This window comes from Lagenorhynchus albirostris, chromosome 2 (genome assembly GCF_949774975.1).
Source record: "Lagenorhynchus albirostris chromosome 2, mLagAlb1.1, whole genome shotgun sequence".
Taxonomy (NCBI): Eukaryota; Metazoa; Chordata; class Mammalia; order Artiodactyla; family Delphinidae; genus Lagenorhynchus; species Lagenorhynchus albirostris.
The window spans coordinates 23,154,009-23,171,276 of NC_083096.1; the positions used below are offsets into that span (position 1 = coordinate 23,154,009).

General features: G+C 47.9%; 1 protein-coding gene across 1 annotated transcript in view; it reads right to left on the reverse strand.

The window, feature by feature from the left end:
* The window catches only part of PARP1 (poly(ADP-ribose) polymerase 1), a 42,050-nt gene extending 25,288 nt beyond the window's left edge, over window positions 1-16,762 (reverse strand). Inside the window, exons 1-5 of the mRNA XM_060128071.1 lie at window positions 16,467-16,762; window positions 11,910-12,075; window positions 4,055-4,170; window positions 2,549-2,763; window positions 862-961 (exon numbers count right to left, since the gene is read on the reverse strand). Of these exons, the coding sequence (XP_059984054.1) occupies window positions 862-961; window positions 2,549-2,763; window positions 4,055-4,170; window positions 11,910-12,075; window positions 16,467-16,586 (717 nt within the window). The 5' untranslated portion in view covers window positions 16,587-16,762. The remainder of the gene's footprint in view (window positions 1-861; window positions 962-2,548; window positions 2,764-4,054; window positions 4,171-11,909; window positions 12,076-16,466) is intronic.
* Between the last annotated feature and the right edge of the window lie 506 nt (window positions 16,763-17,268).

The following is a 17,268-nucleotide window of genomic DNA, read 5'->3' on the forward strand; positions in this document are numbered from 1 at the left end:
GGGCAAATGCAGAAGAGCACCCCAGCTCCACTGCAGCTGGGGTTGGCACCAAACTGACACGGTTTTCACTGAAGGACAACCACACCGAGTCTGTGATTCTCATCAAGCAGCTGCAACCACACCAGAACTTGCTTCTAACTTTTTACACCACCGGCAAAAACCGGAATACTCACGGAAGAGCGCAGCAGAGGGCTCGTGGAAATCACGTCCCCAGGAAGCGACTGACTGCTCTCCCCTAGTTTCCCCAACACTCACCTTTTTCTGGTTAACAATTTTTACTTCGTTTCGACACACACGTAACCAACACGGCGATGCATTTCTCTGGTCAGTGACCGCTGACCTAACGGGCAGTTTGCTCCTCTTAATACATGCCTTTTATTATTATTTTTTTTAACAAGAGATTTTCATTAAAAAACATGGAACTTCATCTCTTCCAGCCATTGCCTGTGCCAAGAACCTGTGGCATCCTTGAATCTGATACGCAGTTTCCAACGTGCTACAGGTCCGGGAGGCACAGTGATGCAGTGTGGCTGAAGCACGGCGTGCCCGTCCCAGCGTGAGGCTGCCGAGCGGGAAGCAACGGCTCAGCTCCTGCCGAGCCCAGCTCCTGCTGCTCTGGCGCCTAGAGCCCACTGTGGGTGCTCTATTAGAACTAAAAGAACTTCTAAAAGAACTACTGCTTTGGGAGGAGGGAAGCAAACCTGGGGGAAAAGCCAGGCTATTTACAACAACAGCTATCAAGTCGGGAATTTTTACAGCTCTCATTAAGCAGGACACACGCACCTCCTTGAACTTGCTTCCCAGAATGAGGAAGAGAGTTGGGACTGAAGGGCGAGAGGAGACGCCCAGCTCGGGACTCACCTTGAGGGCCTTTTCAAGCTTACTCTCCTTGTCTTTTTCTTTTCTAGATTTCTTCTTGGCCACTTCCTCCATTCCATCCACCTCATCGCCTTTTCGCTTTCTGAAAGAGACAAAGGATGTAAGGGAAAGAACCAGAGCCATTCAAGCCCTGAAAGCCAACAGCTCTGGCGACACACCATCCTAAGGCCATTCTCGTGCGGCTCAGCCGGGCCCTGCCCGCTGAGAAGCTCGCCCTCTGCTCAGGCAGTGTCTGGGGCTGACGTCATCCACTGCAGGAAGCACAGCTGCCAGGAGGGGCCCGCGGTCCCTCCAGGGCCTCGGAACAACCCGGCGCAGCACAGATGAGAGAGATGGCCTGGAAGGTTCTGGCAGGGACTACGCCAGAAGTAAGACCGTAGCCGAGGGTGGGGACTGCATCAGTGCCAGGCGCTGAGCCTTTCAATCTAAGACACAGGGCTGCTCCTGAGGCCACGAGGCTGTTCTCAGACCGGGGAGGCTGTGCTGCCACTTCCAGCCCAACAAGAAGCGGTGGTCTAGGCGCTGCCCACCAGTCTGCCTCAGCAAACGCTGCCGACCAAGTCCAGCGGCATCACTCCTGACCTAAGAAGGGGCACGGAGGGTCATCGGTAGGCCCTAGAATCAGGGCAGGTCAGCCACGGAGGTTAATACTCACTTTCAGCCATCACACAGGCCTGAGATCAAACCCTTGCATTTTCCCTCATCCGTAAAAACAAGGGAAAGAATACCGTCTACTCTGTAGGATCGTGGTGACGGTTAAATGAAATATCCTCTGTAAAAGGCTTAGCATGGCACGCCACAAGTGCTCAACCAATGCTGGTTGTTACAGCATCAATGTGAGCTTGTTCACTCCTACACCTACACCCCACATCAAAGCACCCTGAGGCTTTTTAAATCTGTGGGTCCGACTTTCCAGTTTTCTTTCCCATTCCAGAGCCACGTGTGCGGTGCAATAAACTTGTGCGTTTTGAACTGAAATACTGCGTGAAGGCCGCTTGAAGATGGGGAGGTGGGGTCACCCCGACCCTACACTGTCCAAGGAGCACAGTGTACACCACCGCCCTGCCACGCCCCCCTCGGTGGGCTCGTCACCAAGAACTAGACTGGGGCCAAGGGACTGGCAGAGGGAACACAGGAAAGAAGTACCACAGGATCAACACAGACCTAAATGTTAGCACCGTATGAAAGCCATTCTGAACTCAACCAGATAACTTATCGACCGCCCACCCCCGCTACTTAAAAAGAGTCAAGATTCTCCCAGCGCCGTTCTCAAGAGAGACCCAGACACACAGGGACACATCCACACACGAGGACATCAGGGGGACGTGAAAGTTGGTCACGCAGGGGTCAGAGGAAAGGTGGCGGTGGTGGACTCCAGCCAGGGGAACGCTCAGACGGAGCAGGGGGAAGTGGGATTTGCTCTCTGCCTGTCCACGGAGGTCAGATGCGGGACAGGGAACAGACCACCAGCAGCGGCAGGAACACGCACTGCAGCTTCCCCAGGCCTTCCCTGCTCTGTCCCCCACTGCCTCAGCTGGGGAAGGGGCGGAGCTCTGCTGCCTCACAGCGCCTGCACCCCCAGCTTTCTGACGGGCAGCAAGGGGAACACAGGAGTGATATGGACTCTGGGCCTGTGTGAAGCCTCCACCCTGCCGGCCCCGGCACCCACCCTTCACTCTTGATGGCCGGGAGCTGCCTCTTCAGGGCTTCCTTGTCCTCTGCGGCGAGGAGGCTGAAGCCCTTGAGCTGGCTCGCGCTGTACTCAGGCCGGAAGCCCAGCTCCTCTCTGTTCTCAACAAAGCAGTTCGGGTGGTACCAGCGGTCGATCATGCCTAGCTGGGGCTTCTCGGGGTCCAGCATCTTCTTGGACAGGCGCACCTGGCCCTGTAGGAGAATCCACATGTGTTACCAAAGACAGACAAGGAAGGATGGTCAAACATCAGGGGGCCAGGGGCGACCAGGTCCACACCGAAGGCAATGGGCGGGCTGCTGGGAGGTTTTGGCTCTTTTATGCCACCAAGGATTGTGTTTCCCTCAAGCCTCAGCACCCCATTTAAGAAGGGGTTTAGTCCAACCAGCTACCAACCAGCTACCCACCTACCTAGCTGCCTGGGCAAGTGAGGAAGTAACAGCATTACCCTGAGGATGTTCTGCTGACCTGGTGCAGACATAAGAACAACACCTGGGCTGCTATATCGCAGGCTCAGAAGGAGCCAGTGCAGGCCCCAATTCTAGCAGGGACTTTCTGCAATCTCCCCACCCAGACTCTTCAGTCTCTTTACACATATGAAGACCCCCTAAGATGCAGTAATAAACTATCTTATGCTAGAATCTAGCCCTGCCATCCTCCCCAGGTTTACAATTCCCAGGCCTGACATTCCTGAGCCCAGATTGGAAACCTTGTAACAAGGAGCACCGGACACTACTCCACTTCAGGCCAAGCAACACTCAGCAGCACACAGCCTCGGGCATTCCCTTAACTTTTGCCTCAAATTCTTGTGGTTGAAGGTAGCTGGAAAAGATCTAGCAATTTCATGTTTTTCCTTTCTAAACACCCACTGACTCACCTCAATTTCCTGTATAATACCAAGGAGGCAGAAACCTTTAATCGATGCCTTGAATTAATCAACCAGCATGTTAAGATCAGAGCATCTTGGGTAATAAGGCTAAAGGGCACAGGCCGACCCCTCCACCTGTGTCCCTGCTACTCAGGTAGCCGTCATTCTGCCAGACAAGCTGTCATTCTTCAGGGACCAGAGCTGGTAGGGAAGGGTGGTTAATGAAGTTCCTGATTAAGAGGAAGAAACCTGGAGGCTCATACCAGGGAAGAAACACACTCCTTAAACTTAATCCTACCATAAAATACAGCTTTCCCCCAGCCACTGCACAGCCCAGGAGAGAGCCCTTGTGTAAATGTTTTTCAAACTCTGCCAGGTCTCCTAAAAGCAGGTGCAGCGACGTACATGGGCTGGACCATGAATAATCAGGGCCAGACCTGCCTGGAAGAAAAGTCACTGTCATCTCCTGTCTCTACTAAGATCTTCACTTTATTTTTAACCACTGGTGTTGAGCCAGCACCTAAAGCCCCTATTTCTTTTTCTTTTGAGATATCCGATGACACCCAATGCAAGAAATCCAGCAAGTCAGCCAGGTGAAGTCCAAAGCTCTCACTCACCTTTTCTATCTTCTCCATGCAGCCCTTGCATGTGCTTCTGTTGGACTTGGCGTACTCTGCCGCAAAGTCGCCCAGTGTCTTCTCCGTCTTGCTGCCAACTCCATCTTGGCCTTTGCCTAAAGCATGAAACACAGCCACGCTCATTTTAGCAGCCTCCGCGCAGCTCCAAGGAGCCCCTGTCTTCCTCCTCTACCTCTTGGGATTCCTCTACCAGGACACCTTGTGTTTTGGGTGACCACAGCTGGTCCATCTCATCTACACTTGTTTCTTACCATTGTGGTTGGTTAACAGAGCTTCTTTTCTGGCAATAAAATAAAAAAATTTCTCAGACAGCCTCCTGGAAACAGCAGTGTTAGCTGGTGGTGGTCTCGCTGTCCCCCTCTCTCCATTTCCTCTGTAGCCCCCTTCTTCACTTTGGAAAGAACGTAAGTGCTTACTATGAAAACCCTGTAACATACTAAATTCCAACACTGCCTTCTAATTTCCATTACACCTTCACTTATCAGAGTTGAGTGTTGAGTTAAAAGGAGTATCTTGATATAGGAACAGATAAAAGTATATGTAATAATTAAACATGTGGAGCTATAAGGATATATTGTACAACACGGGGAATATAACCAGTATTTTATAAATATAATATATTACACGAGTCACTCTATTGTACACCTGTAATTTATATACTATTGTACATCAACTATACTTCAATAAAAAAACAAAAACAAGAGAGCTGACAAACAACAACAAAAAAACAAAAAACCCTCCATAATCAAGAGAAAAAGAAAATTAAATATGTGGTAAGGTGGCATTCCTAATTAGCGGGGAAAGATTGAATCATTCAATAAAGAATCTTGGGGAAAAATGGCCAACCATTTGGGACAAAAACTAGATTCTTTTCTTATATAAAAATAACCTCCAAGACTGAATGTTTCTCTCCTAAGATCAGGAATAAAGCAAGGCTGTCTTCTCTTACCACAGACAACACTGTACTGAAGGCTCTAATACATGCAGTAGGCAAGAAAAAGAAACAAAATGTGTAAGTGTAGAAAAGAACAAGTAAAGCCATCTCTATTTGTAGATGACATGATTGTAACTGGGATTAGTCTTAAGAATCTACAAAAAAGCTACTAGTACTATTAAGTGAATTTAGCAAAGTTGCAGAGCACAAGGTCAATATAAAACATTTCTATATATTAGCAATAAACATACTGGAAAAAGAAATTAAAGCACACTACTATTTAAACAGCATTAAAATACACAGAATACTTAGAGATAAATTTAATAAGACATACAAGATCTCTCTCTACACTGAATCTACAAGATTTTGCTGAAATTAAAGAAGAAATGAATATCATGTTTATGGACCGAAAGACTCAATTTACTATGATGTCAATAATCCCCAGTTTGATCTACAGATCTGATGCAATGCCAATCAGCATCCTAGCAAGCTTTTCGAGGGAGAAATTGACAAGTTTACCACAAAATTTGTAAGGAGGTGACAAAGGACCTAGAACGGTCAAAATACTATTGAAAAAGAACAAATTTAGAGGAATTACACTACAAGACTTCATAACTTACTCTGAGGTTACAATCATTAAGACAGTGGAGTAGCATAAATCAGTGGAAACAAATATCGAGACCATATACAGACCTATCATCAACTGATTTTGATAAGGAAGCCAAAGTCTTTTCAACAAATGGTGCTGGAACAAAATAATAGCCACATGGGAAAAAAAAAAACAAAAAACGTGTGCCTCACAGCTAACACAAAAGTTAATTTAAGATAAATAAAATTAAATAATTTAAGATAAGCTAAAGCTACAAAACTCCCAGAAGTTCTGGAGCATATCCTTCAATAACCTTAAACAGTAAGCAAAGACTTCTTAAGAGACAGAAATTACTACCCCAAAAAGGAGAAAAAAAAACACAAAAAAACAACAAATTGGACTTCATCAAAACGAAAAACTATTGCTCTTCAAAAAATGTCAGTAGGGATTTCCTGGTGGCGTAGTGGTTAAGAATCCGCCTGCCAATGCACGGGACACGGGTTCGAGCCCTGGTCTGCGAAGATCCCACATGCCGCAGAGCAACTAAGCCGATGCGCCACAACTACTGAGCCTGCGCTCTAGAGCCCAAGAGCCACAACTACTGAAGCCCGCGCGCCCAGAGCCCGGGCTACGCAACAAGAGAAGCCACTGCAATGAGAAGCCTGCGCACCGCAATGAAGAGTAGCCCCCACTGGCCGCAACTACAGCAAGCCCGTACAGCAACAAAGACTCAATGCAGCCAAAAATAAATAAATAAAATAAATAAATTTTTTAAAAAGTCAGTAAATAAACGAAAAGACAAACCTCTGAATGGGAGAAGGTATTTGCATTATTTATATCTAATAGAGGACACGCACCTAGAATATTCTAAGAACTCTTACAACTCAATAATAAAGACATGCAAATTAAAACCGTGATATCACTACACACTTATTGTAATGGCTAATATCAAAAAGAGTGACCATACCAAGTGCTGACAAGGGTGTGGAGGAACTCTCAAACAGTGCTGGTGGCAATGTAAAATGGTCCAACCGCTTTGGAAACCAGTTTGGCACCTTCTTTAGAAAGCTGAACGTACATCTAACGTATGATCTACCACTCCATTCCCAGCTATATACCCAAGAGAAACGAGCACATGTACGTACAGAGCTTGTACACAAGTGTTCGTAGCAGCTGTATTTGTAATGGTCCCAATCTGTCAACAACTTAAAAGTTACCAACTGGAAAATGGATAAACGAAGTGTGATATACTCAAGAGACTACTCCTCAGTAATAAAGAAAAGAACTGATGACACATGAGACAACCTGGATAAGTCTCACAGACATTATGCTGAGCGAAAGCAGCTTATGAGAGAAAAAGATACTATTCCTTTCTCCCTGAAACTCTAAATCACACAAAATTAATCCAAAGGGATAGAAATCAGAACAGTGGTTACCTTGCTGAGGCGGAAGATGACTCGGAAAGGGCATAAGGGACCTTTCTGGGGGTGGCGGGTACAGAAATTTGATGGGGTGAATATTAGATGTGTGTATGCATTTGTCAAAACCCACTGAACTGTACACGTAAAGTTTGTGCATATAACTGTATGTACATTATTTTTAAAATTCCGGATGAAAGATTTCAAAATACCAAAAACAGATACTTTATTCAAAATACCCAAAACGGGTACTTCTGGGCTTCCCTGGTGGCGCAGTGGTTGAGAGTCCGCCTGCCGATGCAGGGGACGCAGGTTCGTGCCCCGGTCCAGGAAGATCCCACATGCCGCAGAGCGGCTGGGCCCGTGAGCCGTGGCCGCTGAGCCTGTGCATCCGGAGCCTGTGCTCCGCAACGGGAGAGGCTACAACAGTGAGAGCCCCGTGTACCGCAAAAAAACAAAACAAAACAAAAAAACAAAAAAAACCAGGTACTTCAAGTGAGAAAACAGATATGACAAGAACATTTAGTCAAAGATGAAGCTTCAATATGATGAAACAGAAAATAACCTATCTAAAAGAAAAATGTCAAACCAGGAAAAATATTTGCAAAACATGAGACCAAGAATTAGTATCTTTTGTACTTCACTAAGGAAAAGAAAAATACCCCAAGAGAAAAATGAGGAAAAGACACACACAACTATTAAAGTAACACAAATGACTGATCAACACATGACAAAATGTTCCATGTCACTAGGAGCAAAATGAAAAGGAATGAAAATACTTAGGGATGGTGTGGAAGTGGAGAAATGGGTACATCTCATACTGTTGGTACAAGTGGAACTGATACAACCTTTCTGAAAGGCAAGTTGGCACACACACAGAAGGCCTTCAAATACTTTCTCTTTCAGCAGTATTTCCCCCCCTCTTGGAATTAAAGAAAAAACTGGACAGGTGCCCAGGATATACCAGAAATCTGCGGCAGCTCTATGTGTAATGGAGCCAAATGGTTTAAAGTCTAGTTTCAAAAGCAAGAGAGTCTAGACTTGAATCTCAGCTCGAACATTTACCACCAGCATAACCTTGGGCCACTTACCTAACCTCTAGGTGTCTCAGCTCCTCAACTGGAAAAACTGGTAAAGGGCTGGGGCAAGGATTCAATGAAATTAATATACGTCAAATACGTGAACGATGCGCAAAATTGAGCAAGACCTCAAGAAGTGAATACTACGTACCTTTAACAATAACGATGGAAATCTGTAACTTAACATGAAGAGTAAATATTAAGCTGTATAATGCAATAGGTAGGTATGGGGAAGTACAAATCAAGATCACCATGAAATACCACTTCAAATCATTAGGAAGAGTATTACTAAAAAGAAAAAATCCTGAAAAACCAACCTCCCCTCCCCTCCCGCCAAAATCCAGAAAATAAAAGTGTTGATACGGATGTGGAGAAATCAGAACCCCATGTATTGCTGGTGGGGATGTATAATCCCGCAGCTGCTGTGGCAAACAGTACTGCAGTTTACACAAAAAATTGAATATAGAATAACTATATGATCCAGCAATTCCACTTCTGGGTATATTCATAAGAGGACGGAAAGCAGGGTCTGGAACAGATATCTGTATACCAATGTTCACCAATCGGCAGAAACAACGCACGTGTCCATCAATGAATGAATGCATAAACAAAATCTAGTATAGCCATGCAACAGAATATTATTCAGCCTTAAAAAGGAAGGAAATTCTGACACACGCCCCATGAATGAACCCTGAAGACATTAGGCGGAGTGAAGGAAGTCAGGCACAAATGGACAAATATAGTATAAGCCAAACACAAAAGGACAAATACTGTATGATTCCACCCATATGAGGTACTTAGAAGTAGTCAAATTCATAGAGACAGAAATAAGAGTGGTTGTCAGAGACTGGGGGGAGGTAAATGAGGAATTAGTGCTTAATGGGTATGGAGTATTAGTTTGGGAAGATGGCAAAGTTTTGGAGATGAATGGTGGTGATGACTGCATAACAATGTGAATGCACTTAACACCACTGAAACGTACACTTAAAAATGGTTAAGATGGTAAATATTGTGTTATGTATACTTTATCACAAGAAAAGGTGACTGAACATTAAAAAAAGTTAATACCTAAGGTAGAATCCCACTTCTGCAGGAATGAAAACACACACGCATCAATATTTGAATAGACGGCTTCCCTGGTGGCACAGTGGTTGAGAGTCCGCCTGCCGATGCAGGGGACATGGGTTCGTGCCCCGGTCCGGGAAGATCCCACATGCCGCGGAGCAGCTGGGCCCGTGAGCCATGGCCGCTGAGCCTGCGCGTCCGGAGCCTGTGCTCCACAACGGGAGAGGCCACAACAGTGAGAGGCTCGCGTACCGCAAAAAAAAAAAAAAGAAAAAGAAAAAAAAAATTTGAATAGAAAATAATTTTCTAATAAGACACCCGCAACATTAATGATAGTTCTTTCTGAATTACAGGATCTGGGACGATTTAACTTTTTGTTCTCATCAACAGCCTGGAGTCACAACAACAGGTTAAACTGGGTCAGTTCACAGCAAGGCAGAGAAATGAGAATTCAGTCTCAGGAGATCTTCAAAAGGGGACAAAAAAAAAACTGTTTAAAATTTAAAGGCATCTCAGCAAGTCTGCGGATGCTGACAAACTGACCAAGGCTTATATGGAGAGGCAGAGGACCCAGAACAGCCAATACAACATTGAAGAGGAACGAAGTCAGGGGACTGACACTGCCTGACTTCCAGACTTGCTATAAAGCTATATAATCAATACAGTGTGGTACTGGTGAAATACACAAATTGATAAATATGCCAGAATGCAGCCCAGGAGTACACCCACACAGATACAATCAACTGACGTTTGAGGAGCAAAGGCAACACAGTGGAGAACAGCCTTTTCAACAAGTGGTGCGGGGACAACTGGGCATCCGCATGCAAAAAAATTTAATCTAGACAACAGATTAAACCTGTCGCAAATATTAACTCCAAATGGATCACAGGGGCTTCCCTGGTGGCGCAGTGGTTGAGAATCTGCCTGCCAATGCAGGGGACACGGGTTCGAGCCCTGGTCTGGGAAGATCCCAAATGCCGCGGAACAACTTAGGCCCGTGAGCCACAACTACTGAGCCTGCGCGTCTGGAGCTTGTGCTCCGCAACGAGAGGCCATGACAGCGAGAGGCCCACGCACCGCGATCAAGAGTGGCCCCTGCTCGCTGCAACTAGAGAAAGCCCTCGCACAGAAAGGAAGACCCAACACAAATAAAGAAGCTTTCATTTAAAAACAAACAAACATTGTTTTCAGAATAATACTGTGTATCACTGATTTGTCTAAATAGTACTCCCACACCCAGTCTTTGGGAGAAAAAAAAAATGGATCACAGACTTAAATGTATTGATAGAACACAAAACTATAAAACTCCTAGAAGATAACACAGGAGAAAATCTAGATGACCTTGGGTATGGTGATGACTTTTTAGATACAATACCAGACCTAGTACATGAAAGAAATAATTTGAGAAGCTGGCCTTTATTAAAATCAAAAATGTCTACTTTGTGAAAGACAGTGCCAAGAGAATAAAAAAGACAAGCCACAGACCGAGAGAAAATACTTGCAAAAGACACATCTGATCAAGGACTGTTCTACAAACTATATGAGGAACTCAATAAAACGAACCTGATTAAAATCGGGAGAATATCTGAACAGACCCTTTACCAAAGAACATATACAGATGGCAGACAGACATGTGAGAAGATGCTCAACATCATATGGTACTAAGGAACCGCAAATTAAAATGAGATACCACTACGAACATTTTAGATTGCCAAAATCCAAAACATTGGTAAAAAATGCTGGTAAGAACGTGGAGGAACAGGAACTCTCATTCATTGCTGGTGGTAATGTAAATGGTTTGGCCACTTTAGAAGACAGCTTGCAGTCTAAACATACTCTTAGCATACAATCCAGCAATTGTGTGCCTTGGTATTTACCCACGTGAGTTGAAAACTTAGGTCCACCCAAAACCCTGCACATGGATGTTTATAGTAGTTTTATTCATAAGTGCTAAAACTTGGAAGCACCCACGGTGTCCTTAAATAGGTGAATGGATAAACTGTGGTACCTCCCAACAATGGAATATTATTCAGTGCCCAAAAGAAGTAAGTTATTGAGCCGTGAAAAGATATGCAGGAACCTTAAATGCATTATTACTAAATGAAATAAGCCAATCTGAAAAGGTTGCACACTGTTTGATTCTAACTATGTGACATTCTAGAAAAGATGAAACTATGGAGATAGGAAAAATGTCAGTGGTTGGCAGAGGGAGGGATTAACAGGTGGAACACAGAGGAATTTTATAAGGGAGTGGAAATACTCTGTACGACGTTATAATGATTGATATATGTCATTATACATTTGCCCAAACCCATGTAAGATGTACACCACCACGAGTGATGACTAATATAAACTATGGACTTTGGGTAATGATGTATCAGTGTAGGTTCAGTGACTGTAACAAATGGACCATCTGCTGGGGGATGTTGATAGTGGCGGAGGTCATGCCTCTGTGGGTACATGGGAACCCTCTGTACTTTCTGCTTAATTTTGCTGTGAACCTAAAACTACTCTAAAAACAAGGTCTATTGAAGGTAACAACCGCAACAAATGTAAAGGCTACATTTCAAGCATCTGGAGAAATATCCTGCACCAAACAGAACACTGGGTCCCTGAGGCGCTGCTGAAATAACAGAGGGGTAAGTGAAGGACCTTTTCTTTGCTGCCACAGAAAAGCTCCCCCTCCCCCCACAACCCAGGAAACTTTAGGGGTTGGGGCGACCCCCGCACCTCCCCGGTGTGCACGCACCCGTCACTCCTCCAGCCTCAGCCGTCTTCTTGACCTTCTGCTGGTCATCCCAGCGGAGCTCGGAGAACCCATCCACCTCGACGTCAGGGTGCCGTATGGAGTGGCCGACCTTCCAGAAGCAGGAGAAGTGGTACCAGTGCGGGACTTTTCCGTCGAACATGGGCGACTAGAAGGGCGCAACCAGAGGAGGAGAAAGCGCAGTGAGCCTCAGGCCCGGCCCTCAGCACCTGGCATCCTAGCCCCCCCGTTCGCTTACCTGTAAACCAAGGGCAGCCTCCTCTCCACTCCCCGACGCCGCAGAGGAAAAGCTGCCAACATGGGCAATCAGCACCCACCCCTCAGCTATGAAAGCTGCCTGCCGAGCCCGCCCTGGGGACAGGGACCAGGACATCCCTCGGGACTGACCGCCTTTCTGGCTAAGAGTTCAGCGTACTGTTACCAAAGTCGCCGCCGTGCTTCAGTCACAGGCTCAGCCCAGAGCTCGGTGAGGGCACAGGAGACGCAAGTCCTGCGTCCCGCACGCCCACACGTGGAGAGGCGCCACCGCCAGGCCCAAAGGGCTCTGTGCACTTAGAACAATGCGGAACAAGTCCAAGCTCAGGCGCCAGGCCAAGCAAACGTGTCAGAGAAGCGTCACGCCGGCAGCGAGCCACGCAGATGTGCGTGGGATGAAGGACTTCTACGAGGGAGAGGGAGAGGGACGGGGGGGGGGTGTCACCTCACCCCCAGCAGCTGGGAGGTCCCTCCTGCCCCTCACCAGCCACCAGGGGACACCCTGCAGTTGTCTCTGGGGAACCAGCACCGTTATTTCACAGTTGTATGGGGGTGGGGGTCAGACAGGCAGCAAGTGACTCGGCCTCAACTTGAAACAGTGACCACGGTTCTTTCCACTACGCTGCTCGGCAGGAAGAGGTACTTAAAAATATACAAACGGTCTGACTGGAGCAAGAGGGGCCCCAAACATCTGCTTTGATAGAACATAAGTCTAAATGTCAAGCAGATGGCATAAAACAGCATTAAAAATAAATACCATGCAGAACTTTGAGGATGGAGTTGTGCAGACAGAGGAAGGACTCTGAAAAAGCAGTGACAAGATCTCCAACTGGCCCTCTCCTACTAGGTGAGCGGCCTCTCTCTGGATTTAATATACGGTATTAAATAAAGTGTAGGGTTAATAAGGCTGGGGCACAAGGACTCTTCAGCACCAAGCAGCTTGGGCTTACAGCAGCATCGGCTGTTCCCTGGGCCCAGAACGTGCCCCAGCCCTACCTGCGGCGAACAGCACTTCCTCAGGTCCCACGACACCCCTTCCCATGCCCCCCCGAGAGTCAAGAGCCATTTGGGTTATTATTTGATCAACGTCTGTGTCCTGCGTCGGGTTAGAAGCTCCCAGAGAGGCACGATGCCTGCCTTGCTAGCAACTGGCAACGCCAGCTCACGGCGGGCACACAGTGTCTGCGGAATGCCCCAAGTCTGGAAGGAAGGGGGAAGAAAGGTGGGATGGAGGAACTCCTGCCGTGGAAAAGACGCTCCCTCCAAACTTGAGACAGCCCTCCCCACCCCCAACCAGACTACAAACGGCATTTCAGAGAGTAGACTTGTGCCCTGGCTCTCAAACTTTCACCAAGGCAGCCGACACCTCGTTAAGCATCTGGACGTCTTGTTACAACGTCTGTGGTGGCCTCGACCTGGGTCTTCCTGCCCTGGGGCCCCCGTCTAAGCCTGCTCTAAGAGCAAAGGGGGGCATGTGGCTCAGCGGCTTTGCCCCCGACTGGAACTCATGGCCGTGGCATTTCTCCCTGGCTCTGCTGGGGCCTGACACTTACCCCTTAAACTTCGGTCTGGGTGCCATGCCCCCAACCACTGGCGCACTGCCAGACACCAGAGAGGAGGCCTGCACAAGGGTGTACTCACGGCACAGGCTTGGGAGACTGTTAGGGCTACCGTCCTCCCCCAAAAGACGAAAGACCCCTTAACCAAGGCAAGGCTTTACTTTAGAACTTAGGACTGAGAATGATGCAGCCAGAAGGGAACTGGACCAAGGGCACAAGACTACTGGCTCCGGAAGCAGCCGAATCCTTCGCTGTAAACTCAGCAAACATGAGCGCCTACCACGTACCAGGGTCCTTACCCAGCCACTCAGTCTGTTTCCAGAGAAACGGGCCATGAAAGGAGGCCATACCACGGCCCACTACCCTGCAGAGAGCGGAATGACCACTAGCACGAAGAAAGTCACCACGCAGTTTGCTGCAGGTCCTTCCAAGAACACCAACAAGTCAAAAGGCTGGAAGGCCCAGTTCATCCCCTCGAGGCTGCCCCAGAGCATGCCAGCTAAAGTATCAGGTATTTGATACTCAGAGAACAATCCTCCCATACAAAATGTAAAAGAAGGTATTTAAATCCAAGGGAAGTGGGGCGGGGGCGGGCGGGCAAGAATGGCTTCTTTCTTTCTGGCCTTCACCAGCTCAGCCTACAAGACCAATGTTACATTCTGAGTTAAAACCCCACCCCCCGTTACACTTAGAGAAAACCACACTTAATTTTAATAATAATTTCCTTCACTATCAAGAAGGATCCAGAATGTTAGACTTTCTTACCGCCTGGACTCCGATAGAGAGCCAACCCACCTCTTCACTCCTCACCAGTGTCCTTGTCTCCACACACTGGCTGGACTGAGGTTTTCTGTCTTTCCCAATAGAACGTCATCTTTGGCTGTCCGGTGAAGGCTACGGATGTCCCTTTCTCAGACTAACATTTTAAAATGCACGATAAAATACATACGCTCACAAACGAAATCAATGACATTGAAATAATTATCAAAACATTTAAAATGTTTACTGGGATACAGTAATCTACAAGCTTTAAAGTATTAAATAACGAGACACAGTACCCACTTCAATAACTACTGTGATCTTGTAGCGATGAGTGTAAATGGTTATTTTAAGAAATCCCCAACAACTGTAAAGCGATGTGAAAATAACAGTAACTACTACTGATGACAAAAATCACAGGTACTGCTAATGCGCCTTTGCTTTGCAGGTTACATTCATAATTGTGGGAAGTAATGAATTGTAACTTAAGTCTAGTGAAAATAGAGATGCATATTTTTTCTCACGGAAACTCATGGACCTCTTGAGTTCTATCTGCCATCCCACAGACTCCAGGTTAAGAGCCCCTGCACTAACAGCAACTTCATAGGATCGGTGGCCCAAACATTAGGGTGAAAAGATGCTCTGCAGGAGATATAGCGCCTCAAATGGTAGGCCTTGCCCACTTCTGCATCCTCAACTTCCTGCCACTTCTGTGGTGAGCTCCCATCTTGGGCACGTCATGCCTAGGGAACAGCTCCATCAGGTGGCACCCACCTCTGTAGAGCAATGTTTACCAGTCATCACCCCTTTAACCAAACTGGAAGCTCCCAGGCGTGGAGTCTCTCCTTGTGCCCCTAGTACCCAACACAGTGCCCGGAACCTAGCAGCTGCTCAGCGAGTGTTGACTGAACGAGTAAGTACTGTGTGCCAGGTACTGAGCTAGGTGGCCCTGAGGCTGATTCCAAGATGACAACCTCAGTCCCTGCCATAGTATGAAATGAGACAGCCTAAGTACACTATGGTACCCACTCCCCTCCAGCCAGTAACTACTGCAAATCCAGCAGTACCATCCCGTCATTCATAAAACACATACTGCCTCACCGCCTGGAAGGAAAATCAAGGTACCTTGACCATGAGCACTAAGCTTGGATAAAGGCTTTCTGTTGGGAGTGGGGAAGACAGGGCAGGTGGGAACCCTGATTAGGCAGGCAGACAGGAGCTGAAGGAGGCAGGAACCTCCAGACACACTACCTCACTCCAACACCCCTCCCGCCATCGGGCAAGCCTCAGGGACCACCGGAGGGAAATCCCAAATCTGTCAAGAAGCCCAGGTGAGAAACCCCAAGAGCCACTCTTACTCAAACCAGAGAGCTGCAAAGGCATCAGGAGGACGTGTCTGTGAACTTGGAAAGTTTGAGGAAAATGTTAAACCATAAATTAAGCCAAAAGTGAATGCACTGCACTGAAATGACACCAACTTGCATAGTTTTGCATAATTAAAAAAAAATGAGAGTGGGTGTTGAAATGATAGCCAAAAATAGATTAAAAAAAAACAACCCTCACTTGCCAGTCGCCACCATCAATGTAGGACAAAAATCTTCCAGAATAAGGTTAGGTCAAAACCAGACTAGCTTCAAAAGGCCACGCGTACGTTTTCTTCCCAAGGCGAATGGCTATAAAACAAACCCAGAAATAAGGACAGAAGCGGCTGCTTATTTTTACAAAGTAAAAGGCACCACCAGCTCCTGACCGTATTTCCCGGGCTTTTGCTGCAAGATCAGCAAAACCTTCCAGAAGGGTCCACCCGGCGGGCCATACAGGGGACGAGAGGAAGCAGCTGCGCCCGCAGGCCCCGCGCGGGCTCGAAAGGGCCGGCCCGGCCTGCAGCTCCCGACCAGCCCTCCCCCCACCCTCCCCGGACGCGCGGAAGCCCCAGCCTCGCACAAAGCGGCCTCTCCGCCCGTACCTGCACCATGATGGCCATCCGGAGCGAGTCCTTGGGGATGCTCTCACTGCATTTCTTGCAAGAGGCGCGCCCGCTCTTGGCGTACTCGACCCGGTAGAGCTTGTCCGATGACTCCGCCATCCTCCTCTTCGAGCTGCTGCAGCTCCGGGAGCCCGACGCCGCTACCTGGAGACCCCCTGCTGCTACCAACGCCTCGCCCGCCGGTCCGCTCCCCGCTGGCGCACGAGCGTCTAGAGACGCAGCCGCCGCCGCCTCCGAGCAAGCCGCGTAGGCCACCCGCCGCTCTGGATAGATTACTGATGCCTGGCGGCGGGCACGCTCCGGCGTCCGCGCTCACGTGGCGGGGCTGCCGGCGCGCGCGCCCCCTGCCGGCAGTGGGGTGGTGTTTCCCCGGCGCCTGAGGCTGCGGGAGCTCGACCCTGGCTGCGGGCCTAGGCCGGGCTTACCCGGCGCCTGTAGCTCTTTGAAGGACGAAGCGCCGCCACACCTTTAACCATTTGTCCCCAGGAAGGCTTACGTGCTCTCACAACTAATTCCAGCCTCTTCTCTTTTTAATACGTGTATACTCTCTCCCCTGAGGGCGGACAGGTCTGGAAGGCGCTGGGCTGGCTCGGGAATGTGGTTGATCTGCCAAAGAGAGGTCAACCTGGGCTGGCCCTCGGCGGACGTTCTAACTGCAGTCCGCAGACCGTTGGGACCCAATACTAACTGAAATCTAGCATCGCCTTCATTATGAATTGTAATGCATGGATACAGATTCTGGGAGTCTTAGCAATACCTGTGACTTTGTCAGCAATAGTTA